Source organism: Xylocopa sonorina, chromosome 7 (genome assembly GCF_050948175.1).
Source record: "Xylocopa sonorina isolate GNS202 chromosome 7, iyXylSono1_principal, whole genome shotgun sequence".
Lineage (NCBI taxonomy): Eukaryota > Metazoa > Arthropoda > Insecta > Hymenoptera > Apidae > Xylocopa > Xylocopa sonorina.
This window is the reverse complement of record NC_135199.1, coordinates 2389417-2409959: the sequence shown is the minus strand read 5'-3', so window position 1 is coordinate 2409959 and position 20543 is coordinate 2389417. Positions and strand designations below refer to the sequence as shown.

The following is a 20543-nucleotide window of genomic DNA, read 5'->3' as shown; positions in this document are numbered from 1 at the left end:
GTCGATGGTAGGGTGGAAATCTCTCCTCCGACAGGGCGATGCACACGGTATCAGAGAACGTTCGGAGCCACCACCACCTTTCTATGCGTCCCTCCGAGTCCCTCCGGGTCCCTCCGGGTCCCTCCAGCCTTCTGATCCTCAACTGAACGCTGAAACCAGGAAACCCGCGATGCCGGCTCCATAGTGCCGCGGTATCCGCTAATCAAATCGCACATTCCGAGATCTCGCGGCCAGAGTGTACCTTGCTCGGTCAATTACGCCCAATTCAGAGACACTCGTCGTGACTCTATCCTATACCGTTCGCGTTCACGAGTGATAGACGCGAGAAACTGTATAATATCTGTTTACGGGGATGCGGATGATACACGAGACGGCGGGAGTGATCGATCGCCGACAGTGGACGGTGACAAAGTGAAGAACGAAACATCGATAACGAATTAAATGCAGGAGATCAGCGGAAGGTCGTCATGGAACGGTTCACGGGATGGTAACCGGCGTTCTTCATTTAGCTCCGCGAGTCGGGCCATCGGTGTACCTTTTACGGTGCAGGTCTCCGCGGGAGAGCATAAAAGGAGACCGGGAAGATTAATTCGAGTACGGGCCAATCGAGCTGAGAGATCGGTCACAGTCGAGAGCGGAATTCGAGGGATTCCGAAGAAAAATCGGCCGAAAGTTCGCGGGCCGGGTGAAGAAAGTCATTGGCAGTGGTCAGAGCGGGGGATAATCATCATCGGTTGAATGGAGGCGAGCGTCGCAGGCCGATGACGAACTCGGGACGGTTTCGCTGGGGCCGATCCGAGGGGAAAAAAGAAAAGGAGAACGTGGCGGCGGGACGAAAATCGCGATTCAACAGCCGTGGAATTCGCCGTTTCTTCTTACCGGTCGCCGCGGCGCGACACGCATTCGGGCACGGGGCCGCCGGACGAAAAGAAGACCAGCGACGACGCGCAGCGCGCCCGGCTGCTCCGTCCGAAAGTATCGCTGCTGACGTGATTCATTGGGTTTTTCTCTCTATTGGCATCCGGGATTTACATCGGGCCCCTCGCGCACGATTTCCATTGACACGCGTGCAAAAACCGCGCCACGGCCTATCCCGCCGCTGATCAAAGGCGAACGGCCGAGATAGACGCGCGCTGCGTCCAACGGATTAGAGGATAGAACCGCTCCCATCTTTCGTGCTCCGCGGAACTGTTCCCCGTTCGGTACCAGAGGAAAAAGGCTCGAGAGGAAGATTCTTATTCGAACGAATCGGAACGCGTCGAATAAGAAAGCCCGTCGATTATCATTTCGCTGCTTATGCTACCGACCTATACGTTGAGAATATATATATATATATATATGTATACATCGAATCGCCGAATGGCCATATCGGGATCAGAACCGGAGGGAATAAGAAAGGCCATCGATTTTCGACGCTATCTTGTATAATAACGGCAATGGAACAACCGCGCGGAAGCTTTTTCGCGGTGCACTTTGTAATGACCGATTACGAAACCGTCGAGCGTGAATCACGACGGACCTGAAGGATAAAGAGTTCCAAAGCGGCCGAAGATAATCCCAGCGATACCGAGCGAAAAAATTTCGATAAACCCGAGAGAAGAATTGACCGAGCTGCATATACGATTTTACAAAGAACAAGCGTAGCGATCACGGAGAAACATAGCCAAGGTTATGGTCGAGATAAACCGAGACCTGTGAAGAGCCCGATAAGACCGTGGACCGTCGCTCTGGACTCTAGAACACGAGAGTGCGTGGCTGGCTTCAGGTCCGTTCGGACCTCGCTGAAACTCGAGGTGCCCTCCTCGCTCCGATCCAGTCCGATTCTCGATCTCGAGCCGTCGATTCCGTCACCGAATCGTACCACGTGCCGCGTCCAACAACCGCAAAAATCCTGCTCCAAGAATTTCAGTAACGCCGATCATTCGCCTTGGTGTCGCCGCGCACCGCCACTTTGCAGCGACAGTTTTCCATCGGCGAGTACTCTCGGAGCGAAGTAACGCGAGTGATGAATCGAGGTGGTAAACGCTTCGGAAGACGCCAGTGTTCATTGATCATCGGGAGCGGCGCGTAAACACGCGAGATACGTGCGCGGCTCGCGTGCGTTCCACACGCTTTATTGACGGTAGATCCGCGGTTTTTCTTTTCACAGGAGCTGCGAATCGGACTATTTACAAACAAGCCATTCAACCGAGCTGTACTAGCCCGAACGTTCGTAAGTGTTCGCCGCCGGCGGACGATCTCAGTGGTTTCCGAAACGGAGAGGTCGCCGGTTTTCTCGTGGCACGCGATACGCGATACGCGATCGTTGAACCGACAAGCCGTGTGTTTTCTATTCCCGTAGACAGTCAAAGTCATCGGAAGGTGACGACGGCGGAATAAGAGCCTCTCGACGATCGATCGGCATCGACGTCTGCCTCGCGACAACGCCGTCGAGATTACGACGGAACTTTGGACGATCGATCGATAAAAACCGTCGACCGAAAGAGAAAAAGGAACGATCGTTTACTTGGACATTATTAAATCCGACGGGCTGAATTACGACGCATCTACGAGACGAGCGGAACATCCGGAACGGTGAAGGAAGGATAACAGCGATCTGCACGCGACGATACGGGTGCGTTCGGTCGAGTGAAACTTTCGGTTCGGTGTACAGGCGATGATTGAACTCTGAGTATGATTTTCTATCAGTGATTTTCTATCGGTCGCAGGCTTCAAGAACCCAACGAGTGTTGAGTGAATTCGAGCCTGGCAATCTCGTACAGTTCTGTAGTTAGAGAGACAGAAAGATAGAGGAGATTTCTTCGTTGAGCAGATTTCAGTGATCCATGTCGATCAACGAAAAGGGACTAACCGCGACAGCCTGACCGTGGTTGCTCCCCCGTGAAAAGATCACCCGTAGACGTTCGGTGTCCGCGCAACAGCCGCTTCCTGGTTTATACTGGAGCTGTATTTGCCGTACGCACCACTGCCGGGGGGTGGCGGGATCCTCCCGGCGGTGAGCAGCGGGCCCGGTTCAGGGGGTTGTCGTCCTGTATTGTTGGGTGGCGTCGATCTGTCGATGTCGGCGGCGGTGCAGCCGGTCGCGACGCTGCCGACGCTACCGAGTGCCGGCCCGCCGCCGCACAATCCGCTCCACCATACCGCGCCCGGGGGACTGGCGTTGCCACCGTTGCCCTCGGCGCCGGTGATGATGCCGCGTCCACCGACGGGCACGATCCCGTCCTTGGGGCCCGCGTTGCCGCCCTCGCACCAGGACGCCGCAGACCTGGCCGAGGCTGCGCCCAACCAGGACGTCCTGTTGGCCCTGCTCGCCAGGAACAAGAACTTGGAAGGTAAGGAATCCTTCGCTCTTTTTATCGCATCCTTCGACGCACGTGAAACCGTTCGCGGATCGAACTCGATCCTGTTCGATCGAGCAGTGTTTTACTCGAGGATAGAATGGGACGGGATTCGGGGGAGGCTCGGTTCGGTTTTCTGTTCGGAGTGATCTCAGGATGGTTGACGTTAGTCGGGGATGACTTAGGTGGACGGTTTTTTGTGGACGTAGAATTTAGTGCGAGTAATGGCTTGTTGTTCGTGGAATGTTGCGTTTTCGGTGATGGTGAGAGAGGGTGAAGCTGCGTGGTATGCCAACCAACGGGTTTCGAACCCATCGGGCATGTAATATGATAATGAAGGTGATTAAATGCGCCGTTATTAGAAACGGTGCGAGGCATTCTTATGAAAATATTCTCGTTAGATCATTTTCTAAATCGGTATCGTTCCGTTATCATTTTTTAAGAGTCAATAAGAACTCGAGCGAATGGTTACCATCCTTCGTTGAGTTGCATACAATTTTTTGTATCCTTAGCTATAATTATATTTAAAATAGAGGATTATGATGCAATTTAATACAAAGATTGCCGTTACTGGAATTTTTAAACAATAAAGGTGTATTATCTGCTAGAAAAGATATCTACATTAATAAAGTAATATCACGTCCTGTAGCAATATACTTGTTAGAACTTGTTCAGATACCGAGCATGACAAAAGTATAACTACATTTTATATTTTTATAGATATCATACATTACATCGCGTTATTTAACGTCGTTGTTTAATAAATTTTCGCGCAACGTGATAAAAGATAGTACACACCGCGCACAGTTAAGAAACAAAGAGTAATCGTATCGTACGAAGCGTGTCGTAAAAGTAAGGCAATCGATTTTGCCTGGAAAAAATCAAAAATAACACTAAAATGTAACACTCACCTAAGTAGGTTTACGTACTTGTAGATAAAAAAGAAGTTCTAGCTCCGATAGTTCGGCCGCTATCAGTAGTTGTCGTAAGATCAGGTCAGGTTAAAATTTTTGTACGACATTGCGCGCGAACAGTAGCGCGTTCTCGATAAGAATGGTTCGATTCGAATGATCGATAAGATTAACGTTTAGCTTGACGACCGCAACGGTCGATCGCAACATTTGGACCACCTTTATATCGATCTAGAAATATCCGGTTTCTCTTAACAAGGCATCTCCGAGGCGATGAAAATTTTAATCTACGCCATAAAACTGACACTTTCGAATGGTATCAAAAGCTTAGGTTTCGTTCGAGGAGAATGGTCACTAGAATATCGAACGTACGAAGCGATAGGCTCGTAGACGGTTTTGTTAAAAACTGATTTACTGCTTTGTCGCGTTATCAGTTAAATGTGACTTACCACGCTTTATCGTTGCAATATAGATTAAGCTGAATTAGGGAGGAATTTATTATTTATTATTGATCTTTTAGAATTTCATTGAACGATTACGGGCACGAATGAACTATTTTCGAGCCGTTCATATCTTTGCGGGAATGCGTGATTTAATCTTTCATTCATTGAATAAATTACGACGATAGTAGAATGTCACATACTAGTAAATATTATTGGCAGATAGAGACTTGGGAGAAAAACTGAAGGAAGAGGCTGTTAATTTTCTTCATTTCTATCTGTTTAATTTTCTTTTATTCGTGTTTGTGTCAACGAATACAGATAAAGTAATAAATCTAAACGTCGAATTTCAATTGTTGCAATTTTTATACCATGTAGCAATTATATTGCGTAAACGTGTACTAATACTTATATGATACAGTAAGGAACCTCACAATGTTTTACATCGACAGTTACATAATTGGATAATATTGCAATAAAGAATATGGAAACGTATGCATACGTTTATTCGGTAAAAATTTACCATCATTAATTAGAATGATTAATCTTTCGAAACATGCGATTCTGTATTATCGATTCAGTATGGAATATTTTCTGCCGTGTTATCGGTGTTCTATGTATAATCTCTTGAACTTGGAAATGTATTATTGTATGTAAATAGTTGTAGTACTCAAGTATAAGTAACTGTTCATCCTACTCGTCACGAGTTTTAATGTTAAACACATCTTTATTCAAGACATATCACGTTCGAGCCTGTTTATATCATTTTAATAGATTAAAATTCAGTTTTCAAGGTGTATCAAGTTTTCAACTTGACTTTGCACAGAAACAGACATTATCAGCAGATAAAAGTTCACGTAGTACGAATACATTTTGCAGCATTTGCACATACACATTTTATTCAGCATAACGGCGTAATTTTATCGATTACTATGAAATGGTTGTTTCATTCAACTTTGTTCCACCTTCGTTTCATCCTTTAGAATTTCCAAAAACTTATATTAAAAATCTTCCAAATATTAAATTATCAGGTCTGACACGTACAATATTTATATTTTTTTTGAATTCAGAACGAAAGCAAGGACATTAATATTTTATGTCTCGTTTGCTTTTTCTTTTTACACCTGCGATGTCTTGACTTGGGAAGACAAATGACCCTGTACGTTAATGCATCGAAGTAGCAGTAGTCTCCCACGTGTAACAAATTGCTCTGCCCGAAGTATTCGTAGACTTTTATATTATTTTTCGTTATTTATCTTTATTAGATAGTCGAAGAAATAGCAATTGATGTTGTGAGTTTATATATTCTTCGTTCGGAGCAGACTTCGTTCTTCTCTCAGATTTCTTCAATTATGAATATCCGTATCCGAAGATTTCATCACTACGTCTATACGAGTATCTATTCTCGATTCTTAAATATTCTACGTTGCACAATTAGAGAGTGACGTAAATAAGTTATGTACTCTGGAAATTAGTTGTCAAGTCTTGCCTCTCTGTACCAATATCTTTTACCATTTAAAATTAAGCATAAACGTTACAATTAAAGTAGTTGGAATATTTATAGAAATTTATATCGATCAATTAAATATAGGCATGATGTTTTATTAAGAATCTATAACTCTATATCCCACCACGGAAGCGTGTCTAAGTTAGGATTAATCTCCCGGTAATAGCGTTAAACTTAAATCTGCCATCAAATTAGGCTTAACATCAAATAATTATAAATAATCTTGGAATATTGATAAACTGTGACGATATTAGAAATATTCCTCTCGCTAATGTTGCTTGAAACACAACTCTCTCGTTACATTTCACATCAATAAAATGCTGTTCATTCGAAATTCTCGGAACGAAGATTGAAGTGTCTCTTCCTTTACTAGCCAAAAGACCAGTAAACCAGAGTAGGTCTCGAACAGAGGGTTCAAGCAGTCTTGGTACTCGAACGTTTCTTGATAACAAAGTATACGCGTTGGAATAGTTAGCAAGTCCGCGTAAAGGTTTTGTTAAAAGGGCGCGGTGAGGGTGGTGGATATTTTAATAAGGTAAGTGCTGCAAGGCCGGTTGCTATGCTATTGGGGCGGTTTAATCATGTAATGTGTTCGGAGGCACGGCCACCCCACAATCAATACGATATTGCTTCGGGCACGATAGCGAATGTGCTTAAATCTAAACCTAAATCTAAAATTAGGCTCGAACAGCAGGACCGAAACTGGCTGGCAGCTAGCCCTTTCTACGTTTCACCGGTCGATTAAACGTTTTCACCTAGTGCCGCTTGACTATCGTATTCCTTTCAGCGTGCCATACACGTCGCGCGTAATGTTTAACGAAGGAAACATGAAACGCTCAACGATAATTCGACGATTATCAATAATAACGTTCGGGTCGCGCGTTACATATTGCTTTTGCACTTTTGATCACCGGAAACCGAACGAAAGTCGTTTCGCGGCGTTCGCCGTGATCATTTGATCGCCAAGGAAAAGGAGCCAACTGAGGAAAGATTGATATAGGCAGTTTGACAAGCAGTGGAAAGCTCCAATGAGGATGTCAAGCATCCCTCGGGTATAAATGGTAACCATAGGAAACGAAAGGCTCGCAGCGAATGGCAGTCGGATGGGGACGGTGGTAGAAAGAAAATGGCGGCTGGTTAGAGGGCGCGTAGCATTCGCGTGTAGGGGTGGAAGAGTCGGCGGGAAAAGGAGGATGAAGGTTCGCATCTTCGCTGCGAACGACCAAGGAACCTTGAAATTCTTCGCGAGCTGGTACGCGTGTGCGCTCGCGTTCGGAACGTCTCCTTCTTCGTTTAGAGATGGCCAAAGCCGATGATTGGCAGACTTGATCGTATTAGGGGGATAGAGGAAGCTTTCCTGCTAAAGGCCTGCTGAATCGTTGCACCGTTTTATGGGATTCAACGAGGTTTTCCTTTTGCTTTGCCATTTTTCTTCTACGTCGAACGTTACAGCTCTTGTCGTTTCTTCACCTTGATAAAATATCATCTGCGAAGAAACGGTATCGAGTCTTCGATGGAAGAGAAATTCGAGGGAGTGAATTAGAAAGCAGCTTTGGTTTTTGGTCTTCTGTTAGAAGTCTCGCACATTTTCGTCTGTCAAACATGGTCAAATAAATATTCTTCGTCCATTCTAATAATTATTCTAATTTCGCGATCTTGGAAATGTACAATTGTTCTACAATAGATAATTAATATCTAGGATCGTTTTTACGTTCGTCCTTCATTTCGGCAGCAATATTAAAGCAAAATAGAAAGTGAACAAAAAATGCATAAGAAACATCAATCGAGAAAAATACTTGCCTAAGATTGGAGAATTTATTCGGGCGTAAGGAGGGGAAGGAAAAACGATGCCGGTGGTTTCATCACACATCGATTAGAAGCGACGGGGCGAACAGTAAATTTTCCGACGTAATAAAAAGTTACTCGGTCCTTTTTCTTTTCGTGTAAAAAGGAACAGGAGCGTTTTCCCACCCACGTTTCTTTGCCGAAACGTCGAAATGCTCGCGGGCCGTGCGAGAAGGGAATTGCTTTCCAAGTCGAAAGTTTTCTGCGGTGGCGGTGGTTTTTCCTATTCTTTTTTTTCTTTTCCTTTTCTTTTCTTCCCCGCCGCATCTCCTACGCTAGTCCGTGGAGAACGAACAACCCCAGCGGCGGCTTTTCCGGCGTTTCCTTCGTTCTCCTCGTTTTCTCGCCACGACTTCGCCCCCGAGTGACCACTCCGCGTGATACATCGGCCGGGTAACGTCGTTAAACACCGGTTATCGACTCGCTATGACCAGTTTCCGCTTTTTATGAGAGAAATTATTGGACGCCCGCGTATCTACGGTGGTCCAATCTGTCATTCTTACGAGCCACCCACACTAGCTTCGTTTCATTATTTCACTGTTGCGTTTGAATAATGGAATTTGTGTTTTTGAAAATGTTAAACATATATATATGTATATAATAGACGTATGAAAGAATTGCAGCAGTGTGCTGGATGAATAATAGCATAATTATTCCTGTAGACATGCAGACATATGAATTATTGATGGTATCAAGCGGATAATTCCCATACGTTCAGAAATGAAATAAATTTACATCGAATAGAAATTGGTAAATGCGTAATATCTAAGTGTAATAATTCGCGAAATCTACGAGAATTGCTTCGCAAACTCCTCAGATCTACGTAGGTATCGCAAGGCACGCGCGGATTCGGAAACTCGCAGGGTTCAGAACCACGCGTCGAATTGCGAATTCAACGCATAAATCGCAGAGGTTTGCGTGCATCGCAAATAAAAGGAGACGCCGCTGTTACGGCCTCGTAACTCGCCGGCGTATACGAGGGCAGCGTAAAAAAGTTGGAAAACTGTTCGTCGCAGGGGGTGGCTTTCCGCCGCGAGCGAGCCCGTCGCGAAAATTAATGCGACGATAAAACGCCGCGAGGACACGGAGAAAGGCAAATGGCGTGTAAAGTAGCGTCTGGGAAAGGATCCGTTCTTGCGTCCTTCGAGCACGCGTCGGGCGTCAGCGCATCAAGTTACCGCGTCTCACCCCGTGGCCATTACGTCGCTACCGACTTGTTTTTTCTTCTCCTTCCCTGAGTGATCGAAGTCCACCCATTTCCGGCCTGACGTTTCAAATTCAAGGTTTGATCGATAGCGCATTTTTTTTTCTCTTCAATCGTTGGTTGCTCTTCGTTTCGTTTCCTCCTTTTCTTTGCTTTCTTTAATCTCTCGGTATACTCGTGGGAGCGTGGTTGGGAAATTTCAATTCCTCCACGAATTATTCTAAGGATGAATGATATATAGGTTATCGCGTGTAACGCCTACGTTTTACTCGCATTATGCATTATGATTATATATATTTTGCACGCAAATGTGGGTTATAAATATGGGCAATGCGTATATCATGTATGGTTTCTTTTATACATTTTGTAAGCGTATTTCGATACGTTTCTTGTCTACCTTGTACACGCTGAAACATTCAGTTTGGCTGTTAAGGTGAACAAAATTTCTGCGTACTTAACACAGAAGAGATCGTTCTATGTTATTTTTAGTATGGATAATGCGAATATTTATTTTATTTTCAAACCGAGGATGTAGTATAACGTATAAAAGTACAGTTTGCAAAATAAATTGTCAGTCCACGACAGATTTAAAAGCTACGAACGTTTTGTATTTGTCTGTTTCTATAATCTACTTTATTTGATTTACGCAGAAATCACGGTAGACGCATACATGTTTTAACTTATGAAACTACTTCGACTGATAACGTGCCGCGACATGAGTCGACCTCCTTTTCAGAAATGTCCACGCGAGTTAGCACATTGACTAACATTAAGATAACGCTGTTATACCATAGTATATCAATAATTCGAACAGTCTGAAGAGGACTCGTTGATAAGATTAAGAATTTTGTTCGTCATTGCAGTCGTTTGAGTGTTATATGTATATAAATACGGAAGAATGCAGACAAGAATCGATCGATTTTGTTACTGTATCCCTATAGAAAAAGTGAAAAGGGCATCGGAACGACGGTGGAGGGAAATATCTAGCCGCAGGAGCAATAAGTAACGACGAAATACCGTGTAATACGAAACGTTACACAGAACGCTCGAGGGGGTTGCCGTTCCGCGTACATACGTGGGAACACATGACTCCGGGTTGTTTTCCTCGTAGGCGGTGCCCGTGGATCCTTTCGGGTTTTGCGGTTCGGGTTATTCGACAGTGTTTTCGACCAGCCTCGTGCGTACGCGGAGACCGTTTTTCCGGGCGCCACGTGGCTCCACGATGAAATTTCGTCGGGCATAATCACGTGCGCCCCTCATCGGCCACGCGTTCGCCCATTGTTGGCCGAGTTTACGCGATCAGAGATTAAGTGGCTCTTGATGGGAACTAAACATCGTTTAAACCGCGCGTACTGGTTACTTGTATTGCATTTTCAATTGTGTGCTAATGAGTAACGAAAGGTAATGAAAGGTTCGTTGTCGTGCCAAGTTTTCATGCCTTTTTTGCTGTGAACAGTAAGGGATAAACGAGGAAAATATACATTTTTTAGTGATTTTATGCCCGCTCGATAAAAAACTAGCGGACATTCCGTATTGGATTGATAATAATTAAAAATGATATTTTTTTATTCTGTTTCAGTATTTTACAGTGTCCGAATAAAGTAAAAATTAAAACAACTTTTTTCGCTTATTCTTTTCTAAGCTCTATAGTTAAATTATAAACTTTATACTATGATAATACTTATATTCACTCAATTATCATCTCATAAAGGTAAGTTACATTGCCATACGCTTTAAATCTGTGTTTTGTTATTGTCCTAAAACAACTTGTGTCTGATCATTTATCGTACAATACAGTAACAACTTTTAAGCTTTGAGATAATTGACTTAAACGATACCATTGATTTAATGTATGTATTTCATGCTTTTCACAAGATGCATGCGAGACGTACTACGAGTAAAATGTGCGTTACTACCGCTTGTTGAATCTCAGCTGCCAAATTTCATTTTCTTTTTCTTTAACGGAACTTACATAAAAATTACAACAGGGGGGAACTGATGGTATCTGGTTTAATAGAAAAAATTTTATTTCGCATTATTCCATGAATTTATGGCGTATAAGAGAAAACTATATTAATGAAACAACTTAATTCGCGTGGACGGTGAATCAGGATATCGTGCAGGTAGGTCCAGAACGAACGAGTGTACTCGTTTGTAAGTAAATTATTTATGATCGCGGAGAAAAGTGCCGCCGAGTTGAAACACGACTGACACAACGTCCCCATAAAAACATTATGGTGCTTACCAAGATAAGCCGACGCGTTGTCTCAGCGTATTTGAAATCTTCGCAATAAAAAAGCAGAGTTAATCAGAGCGTCGGCGGCTATGGTTGCTCGCCTGCGTATGCAACTACTAGGGAAACTGTTTTAACAGCTTCTCGTCGTTCATCCTTTTTATCTTATTTAATTTTCATTCTTCAACACTTATAATAATTATTTTCTTATTTTCCTTTTTATTATTTTATAAAGATCATATTATATTTAAGTTTGGTATATGATTTCCTTTAATGGACTTAATTGGTTTGTTCTTTTCCTTCTGTTTTAGAACGGAAGATCGAAACACCAAGCTGTTTTCCGATCAAGGAAGAACGTGAGTCTTTTTTAATTTGATATCTGTTTTGATTTGTTTATTTTACAATTTATATTCATTTCTGTTTACAAGAACCACCTAATCAACTTGGCGCGTAAAAAGTTCTCGATACTTGTTAGTAATACAATCAATTCTCATCTCGTACCACTAATTATCAAGAAAAATTGTCAATATTTATCAGTTGTAACAATTGACGTATATAACACGATATATATACACACCATCGTCTCATGCGTCGTATCAGTATCAAAAGCAAGCAAAGATCCTCTGTTTAAGTACCGACCCTTACCTTTTCAAGCGGTTGTCACACAAAGTTCATGCGCTCATGGGTGCGGAGAGCACAAAACACTAAGTACAAGACCATCGACTCCGTCCCATATGTCGTCGAGGATCTAGTGTCAGACACGGCAGTTGGTCACGCACGTACAATGCCATTGTTACGCGCGATTAGCAGTTGAATTTCGAGTTGTTTATCATCGAGCCGGGCCATCCTCGAAACTTTCAAAGTCGAGTAGGGTTATTACTCGCCGAAAATGCGGGCGCCTCTAACATTTTTATCTTGACCATTATACGGGTAGATTCTTGAAAATAAGATCTTTATCAATGACACAGATAGTTTGCGAAGGAAATAAATCGTTCGTCCGTAAGACAAGTGATGCAAATAGAAAAGTTTCCAAACCATTTCTATGGGAACAGAAAGTAAATTTATTATCAACATCATTCGATTGCTATCTCATAGTAATGTGTCGAAAATACAATATTAACAAGTAATTCGTAGCTTTCCAAATTTATCTAATACGAATAACAGTGGCCATTGCGATTAGGACCTGCGGTCGAATGGAAGCTCGGTAAGAATAAAAGCTCGCTAAGTCGCAACAACGGAGAATAAAGGGTAACACCTACGGGTGGGGTGGTGATCTTACGTTGCAAAAGGAGACGCGTGTTCAGCACGCTTGCACATTCAGCGGTGCACATGGTGCCAGGAACGACGCGGGGCACCAGTTGTTCCGACACGCTCCTGGCACGTGCAGCTCACGTGGCGGCTCGGATGAGTGGATTGTTCATTCCAACGTTTTGTCAGCCACTTCTGTGCCAGCCTGAAAGAAGGTCGGTCTTGCAGCAACGTGCTTACCGACACGATAATAGGAAATAATTGATAAAACAAGAAATAGGAAATAATTGCAACCGCCTCGCGAGGTACTGGGGCTCGATGATTCACAGGGAGTTACGCGTACGCGTTCAGCTCTGCCGCGGATTCTGTATACTATCTGATTTTTATCTAATCTAATCGTGTCTCGAAGACACGAGTTACTCCAACTACTTTCCATGCATGCCGATCTACGGCCAACAAAGACTTAATATTATTATAAAAAGAAAGCAGCGTCATCGAAACATTAATCTAAATTAGAGTTAAACACTCCACAATAGTATCTTGAAGGTGTATCTTGTGCAACGAGACATACTTATTCCGCAAAAATTAATTATTACCATAATTATATGTATATACTTATACAACAAAAGCGATTCTACTACTCTCCATTTTTATCTAATCTTGGCTTCCATTCTCACTCCTTGAAATCTCTCGCGAGAAAGAGTGAGATCGAACACGCTGTACAAGTTATATTTACTGTCGCAAGTTCGACCCCTTTGTTTCCCGTATAGCTCGAACTTGGAAACCACCCGGAACGTTTTCCCCGATCGTCGATCACAACAGAGGCACAACAGAGGCGTAGCGACGTTTACGCACCGAATCGATAATGCCCGGCAATGTCCACAACTCCATTAAGATAATTGCGCTGCCGCTTTATTTCTCCTTCCATTTGTCCATCTATCCGTCTAGCTATCTGTCTCGTGTTCGCGGAAAGACCGAAACACAAAACGGAAGGAAGGAAACTAACAAGCCGGTCCTACGAGGATCAAGTCTGAGGACTTGAAACTCGCCCGCCGGAGCAAAGAGGGACCAGTTTATATTACGCTCGCTGTCTGACTAGAACGGTTTCATTATACTGCTCCCACAGTGGAAGAACCTTCAATGGACCAGTTCCCTGTTTTCTCAGACGTCTTCCTCGTGTTTGAATGTCGTCTGGAAGTAATTTGAAAGCGCGATTTTTTATATGCTTTTGTAATTCGTAGTAGCGTTCCAGGTTTCTAGGCATTTTAATTTGGTTATTGCTCGATTTTCAACCAGCAGCTATCTCAAAGAAATGTGGAATACGGCCTGGCTTGAATAAATTCTAGGAGATTAAATATCTTTAAATTGATGGATACCAAGGAGGAAGTAATAAATTAGGTCCTCCATTACGAATAAACTAGACGTAGTTGAAATTATTTTAGTTATCTTAGCTAGCTCTATATTCTTAATACTTTTAAAAAAATTACTATAATTACTGTAATTACTATAATTACTAAAATTGGTACTCGTAACGATGGTCGGTAATTACAGTTGCCGAACGCAGGGATAAAACCGTAGCTATTGTACAATAGTACAGAAGCGGAAAAAGATGATAACAAAGCGCCTTAGCTATAAAACGGTATTTTGCACAATGTTTTGGCTATCTTCATCCAGTGGATGGCTTAAGAGCATTGAACGGGTCACGTGTCGACCCGTGTTCACCGGATGTCATGGTTTTGTCGCATTTAACGCCTGTTCTGTTGAGCATTCACTCCCCGCGGTAAAGCTATGGGCGTTTCCGTTTTCCGCCCAAATGATCGACTGACCGATTCGAGTTTGTTCCATGAGAAACGAATGCGATCTTTGTCATCGCCAAGATGACAAGTCAATCTTCGTTGGACAAGTTAGAAAGAAAGAGCACGAATATCTTAAGAGAAGAGATGATATTTTTACTTGCTCCGCGGTATGATATACCTGCGGAAAAGAAAGCGAAAGGACGAATCGGTCAGGCAATTTACGGAAAAACGGATCTTCACGGACGATTACAGCGATGGAAGCATGGGAACTGGGCTACGGGACGTCCCGATTCACCCATAAATCTACCTGTAATTTACAATGGACACCCGAATGGACACCCGTGTGGCATTCCTCTGGAAACATCGGCGCTCGTTGTCGCTCGCATTCGTGTACGTAGGTGTGGCACGGCGAGTATTGTCGCGCAAAACTGTTTTTGTCCACAATAGTCGGTGACAAAACCGCGAATCGGTGACCGTGATGGATCGTCGTTCTTCTATTATATGATCGTAACAGTGCGTCCACGAACTAGGTAAATCTGCCTGTACTAGGTACTCTTCAATAACTATTACGTATGATACTAATCGAAATGAACTTGTTGAAAATAGTCTTTCAATATCATTTCCAATAAAAGTTCATTGATTAACAATGTCCTAATCATTCTTTTTAAATTTCACTCGATCGCTTACCTACCCCACAACTACGTTGCAGGTTTTCCATGGCCAGCGGGGGAAAATACAGCTATATAGGCACACATTTGGTTTCTATTCATGTACGCACGAAGCCCTGTGAGCTTTTCATTTTTTTTTTTTTCTTCTTTTTTTTCCCCTTTTCTTGTCGAAGGGACCTTCTCGAGCTTCCAGTCATTGTTACGGTAATAATAAACCAAAGCGGATTACTCGAGTGGTCGCTGAATGATACGACTACTGTCGACTGATACCAAAGACATTTAACGCGCCATTAAATGAGTGAGCATAAATTGCTATCGAAAGTTAGACCTATCTAGCTTTATTTTAGACAGATACGATTAAAACATTTTTCTTAAATGAATAATAAAACGAAAGTACGTACGTTAAACTTAAAGAAATGAACTGGATAAAAATTTGTACTCGCTGGCAAGTCGAAAGTCGAAAGTCGAAAGTCGAAAGTCGAAAGTCGAGCAAAAATCTGTGAAAGAAGAAAAACATATCGTCCCCTAATAGCCCTCATTGACTGGAGCACCGGAGACAAGCCGGGGTTGGACTCTCCTGTTTTCATTTCAATTTCTATCCCTTGGTGACGGGGTGAACTCCCTTTTCGAAGCCAGATGGCGAACGCGCCTATACCATAGTTGTCCTGTCTCTCTTTCTTTGACTCTCTTGTCCTTCTCGTCGGTCTTTGAGCGCGTGTGGCGCGCGGGGCCCGTGGGCTCGTCGGGCGATGGATGGTAGGTGGAGAGATCGAAATGATTGAACATGTCAATGTTTGCCTTGGCTTATATCGGCGTGGCTGTAACGTGGTTAACGAATCGGTTTACTTTCCTGCGGCTTAGCTCGCTTTTCCTCGCTCGGCTCGATGTCGTCGAGGACACGTTCCGAGCGTTCGTGCGCGGGATTTCCATCATCCCGAATGTTGCCGAGCGTTGTTTAGCTATCGATGTAGATATTAGGGGGGAGATTAGGAGAGATCGCAGTGACCAGAATGATTAGGGAGGCTGAGACACGAGTAAAGTTGCCAGATAATCGCGTGAACGAATAAGCTTGAGAATGTAAAACATGCCAGTTTCATTGGAGATATTTGACGTTCGATAGAAATTGATAACATTTAATCATCGATAGAAGAATCAGATAGTTGACAATGGTATATAATAGTATGGAGTGCGACAAGACTTAATAACGGAAGAGAGTAGCTTTTTTTTCAATTGAACAATGTAATAAGAAGAAATATTTATCGTACGCTAAACTTCTCCCGTCTGCGTAAATTAGCAAACCACAGTGTCCACCGATAGTCAGTCGAGTGAAACGAGCAAACGTGAAAGAAAAAAGGCCCGCTTCGGTGAAGCGGCGAACGGGCTCGAGGTCTGCGAAAAGGGAATTCACGGGCCGGAATCGACGCGTTCCAATTCAATTATCAGACTTGCGGCCGCAAAACCGTCGACAAGCCACCGGTATACGTTGAAGTGTTTAAATTTAGACGAATGAAATAATAAGATCAAACGGTAAATATCCCAGATGAAAGGCAGCGCATGCAAACAAAACTTTTCAGACGAGGGTGTGCTCGAGCGCGTCGGTTCTGAAAATACATATCGCGATCCACCCGGGGGATGCACCCGATGGGGCATCGTATCGATTGTCGACCCCGCGTACCGCCGCTCTCGCAGAGTTTTGGTAAACAGTTACGCGACACGCGAATTAATACCGGACCCGTTAATTAAAAGAAATAACCGAGGAACCATTCGCCCGTTCGTCAGCTCATATGGCGCGGGAATTCATACAGGGGATGCATTCCTCATTGCGGATGATGTCTTCATTTTGCATAAAATATGGGGACGAATGAATAATTGCGGGGGAATTAGAACGAGATGCGCAGTCAGGTTTATTGTCATGCGTATCGCGTTTCACACATGTTCCATATATTCTAAAAGGGTGCACGATCCTTTTGTTTCGCGAATTTTTGGAGGAATATCAGACATATCGAGTGATGATCTTTTGTTTCTTCTCTATTGTAATGAAAACTGACATTTTTCGGGGAATTATTGAAATGATGATTGGCTCCGTATCACTTCTGATAACGAGCTCTTCGAATGTTAAACCGAGGTGTTTGTTCTGGGACCGAATTGAAATCTATTATTGGTTACCGATGAACTTTTAAAAAGACACAAAATTTGCAGATATTCAAAGTACAGATTTAAATAATGCTTGTTGAAGATATTCTTGTAGTAATATCAATTTCGTTATGTCACATTTCTATTTGAGGACGAGAATTGAAGTTCGAGTAAAAGAGACTGTATAAATGTCTGTGTCTGAAATAGAGCGTAGAAGATACAGCCAGCAACTACCATATCTTCACGCCGATAATCCTTTCGCAGATAATTTTCTATCAGTAATTTTATCATTTTATCGTCTCTTCCGTTACGTACATTCACATTTTTCATACACATTTTCTAAGCTTGATAAAAACTCGCGAAGATAGTGGTGCTTTTACAAAAAAAAAAAAAAAACACGAGTTTCTACTGTCTGGTATCTCTGTAGCACGGACGTCTATTTTCTGTTTCATCCCATTCCAATATTTCATATTTCTTCGAACAGACGTAGGATTTAGTTTAATTAGAAACAAAATAACACGGTCGTAAACAAAAACAGTTACGAAATACGTATGAGAAGAATAAAAGAATTCGTAATCGATGGAGAAAGAAATCAAGGAAGAATGGACAATCTCGTTAGTTAACCGGTAACAGCCGGCGGGAAATAAAATCACGCGAAAAGATCCCGGGGCAGGCTTCTGCCAAGACGGAGTTGAAAGTCATCCCGTTAATTACAGGGATCGTTCGAACAAATCATCACGGGGCCAACCGCAAACCCCATAATTGCAGGCCTTATGGTTTCACCCGTGGCACGAGCGCTTCCGCAGCTGACCATCGAGTACCTACACGAAGTCTATAACGGGAACGCAATATCCCGGAACACCCGTGGACTATGGAAGCCATAATGTAGAGCAGCGCCCACCGTCCGTGAACCGGAGTGATTCACCGAAACGCGCGACAGATGCACGATCTGGAAGATAGCCGGTGGATATAACGTTTAACGTTCGGAAGTAGTAGCCTGATAACTTCTGGAAGCCTGCGCGGGAGTGATCGCGATTGTTTTTTTCCTCTCTTGGTCAAGGTTCGAGGACGTTGCGCAACAAGCTATTATAGATCCAATTAGAACGGAAAAAAAATGTGACTAAACAGTGGTTGCTTTACAGGTCGATATATATCGTCTTACCGAAATCTAAAAGGCAGGATTGCGATGTGATGTATTTTCACATCTGACGATCGATGAGAATTGAATTCCTGGATCGCAACGAGTCTCGATCTCGAAATTTCGCGGCATTGTACCGTAGGTCGGTTCTCCGCGTCGCGCGGAACAATGAGAGCCACCCCTCGAGAGAGGGCAATAAGAGAAACGGCGAAGAATAGGGCGGCAGACGCGGAACGGGCGAGCGCGTTTAGATAGTCGCCGCGACTGCCGTCGATGGTTAGAGAAACGGAGCGAAGGGGGTGTGTCTGGGTGGCTTGCTCGCACAAAACATTGCCGGTGCACAGAGCGGATCGCGGTATCCGCGTCCTCGAAATAAGGGAATCACGCATAATCGGACGTGACAAGTGACGTTCTCGCCGGGTAGTAAGTCAGCCCCTCTGGTTTTCGTCGGAGCGTTACGACGCTGAGGGGTGAGAGAGAGAGAGAGGAGAGGATTTCGCCCTTCCGTTCTTCCCTCTACGCCGTTTGCCGGTATGGCTCCTATTCACGGTACACCCACGCACAATGACTGTCCCTAATAGGTACACGCAGCCCTTGATTAGAATCTAGGAGACGAACGATGCCAGTGACTGTTGTGCGAGCCTACAAATCTGCGTTTGCTGCTTTTTACTATTGATTATTTCCACATTATTCTTTGTTCGACCAAGTCTTGAACGTGTGAGGTGCTATCAATTACACGGGTATGTCACTTTGTCCTCAGATATTATATAAATAACCCTCGCTTTCGTTCTAGCTAAGGAATAATACCGTCGAATCGCGTGACTCAATTTCCGTACAACATATGGGATAAAGGGTGAAACTAAAAATTTCAACCTTCAAATTAGATTAAATCCGATTTCCCTGTGCAAATTAGCTGGCACGCGCGGAAAATTCTTCTTCGTAGAAAGTAGAAAGTCACGCGATCGTCGCGTTTCGCTGTTTATTTATGCAACGCGCTAAACAGCGACGTTACACGTATGTAGATTGACCGTCGTCGACCATCTGATACGAGCGTACACATGTGGCACTCACGTGTAATTATAATAATGAATCGTAATTCATGATTTATGGCGCACTTTCGAGCGACCACTGTGACGCGTGTCGTGCGCTAACAAAGTTGCGGAAAAAATTTATGGGGGTTCGCTCGACGGATGACCTAAATACGCTGCATGCAAAACGTAAATTTAGATTTACCTTTTCAATTGATCAACGATATTGTATAAGTCGGAAAATTAGTAGAAAAATCATTTCAAACGTGTTAATATTGGTATCTAAAATCGCAAGATGTCGTAGAAACGGTGTAACTCGTATAACTCGTTAATGAATATACGCTTGGATGGTGAAGTTTACCGCATACCCATAACACAGCAAAAAGGGTGTTCCCATCTACCATTTACTCAATTATGCAGATTTCATAGCTATTTCCGTTGCGAACGAAGGTTCAGCAGAACCCCTTAACGTTTGCGATGCTTTGTGGATCATTTTCGAGGCGATAACGAACAGCAACTATTCAACGAAACTAGACAATTCAGTTACCTTTAAATCGTGATAAGCAATAGAATTTTATTTTTCAATTCGTACCGAACACGAATTAACAATTCTGTTTGAACACATTAAACAGCGTAAACGATGATTTTACGTTCCGCCCAGAGGAGCACAAATTACATTATTCCAGATAATTTAATAGCGAAACAATCGTGCGAAGCTAAATTGCCACAAAAATTCCGGTCTACCTTACGCTGCGAAACGAAAAAATAATAACTCGCCCGTTACAACGTTGTAACGAAGCGGAGATGCGTGTGAGAGAGGATGGAAAGAGAAACGAGAAGTCGCAGACGCGCACGCACAGTTTGGATTACGAGCGGAGCGAGGCTCGACATTAGGTCCTCAAGGGACGTTATTAGCGTTGGCTATCATGCGTGGTGCAAATAGAGCGTGCCCGAAACACGAAAGCATTACGGTTGATTACTCAACCTGCCAAGCGATGAACTGGCATAATGCGCGGTTCGTACGGCCACATTCAGGACGTGGTTGCGCGAATCC

The 20543-nt window shown here is 43.5% G+C and overlaps 1 protein-coding gene across 2 annotated transcripts in view; it reads left to right on the top strand.

Annotated features, from left to right (window-relative positions):
• Nucleotides 1-2834: 2834 nt before the first annotated feature.
• Nucleotides 2835-20543, top strand: part of Lim3 (Lim3 homeobox protein) — a 37820-nt gene continuing 20111 nt past the window's right edge. The window contains exons 1-2 of one of the 2 annotated variants that reach the window (XM_076898108.1): nucleotides 2835-3332; nucleotides 11790-11834. In XM_076898108.1, the coding sequence (XP_076754223.1) occupies nucleotides 3059-3332; nucleotides 11790-11834 (319 nt within the window). In that variant the 5' untranslated portion in view covers nucleotides 2835-3058. The remainder of the gene's footprint in view (nucleotides 3333-11789; nucleotides 11835-20543) is intronic. The other variant, XM_076898109.1, reaches the window with a different exon arrangement.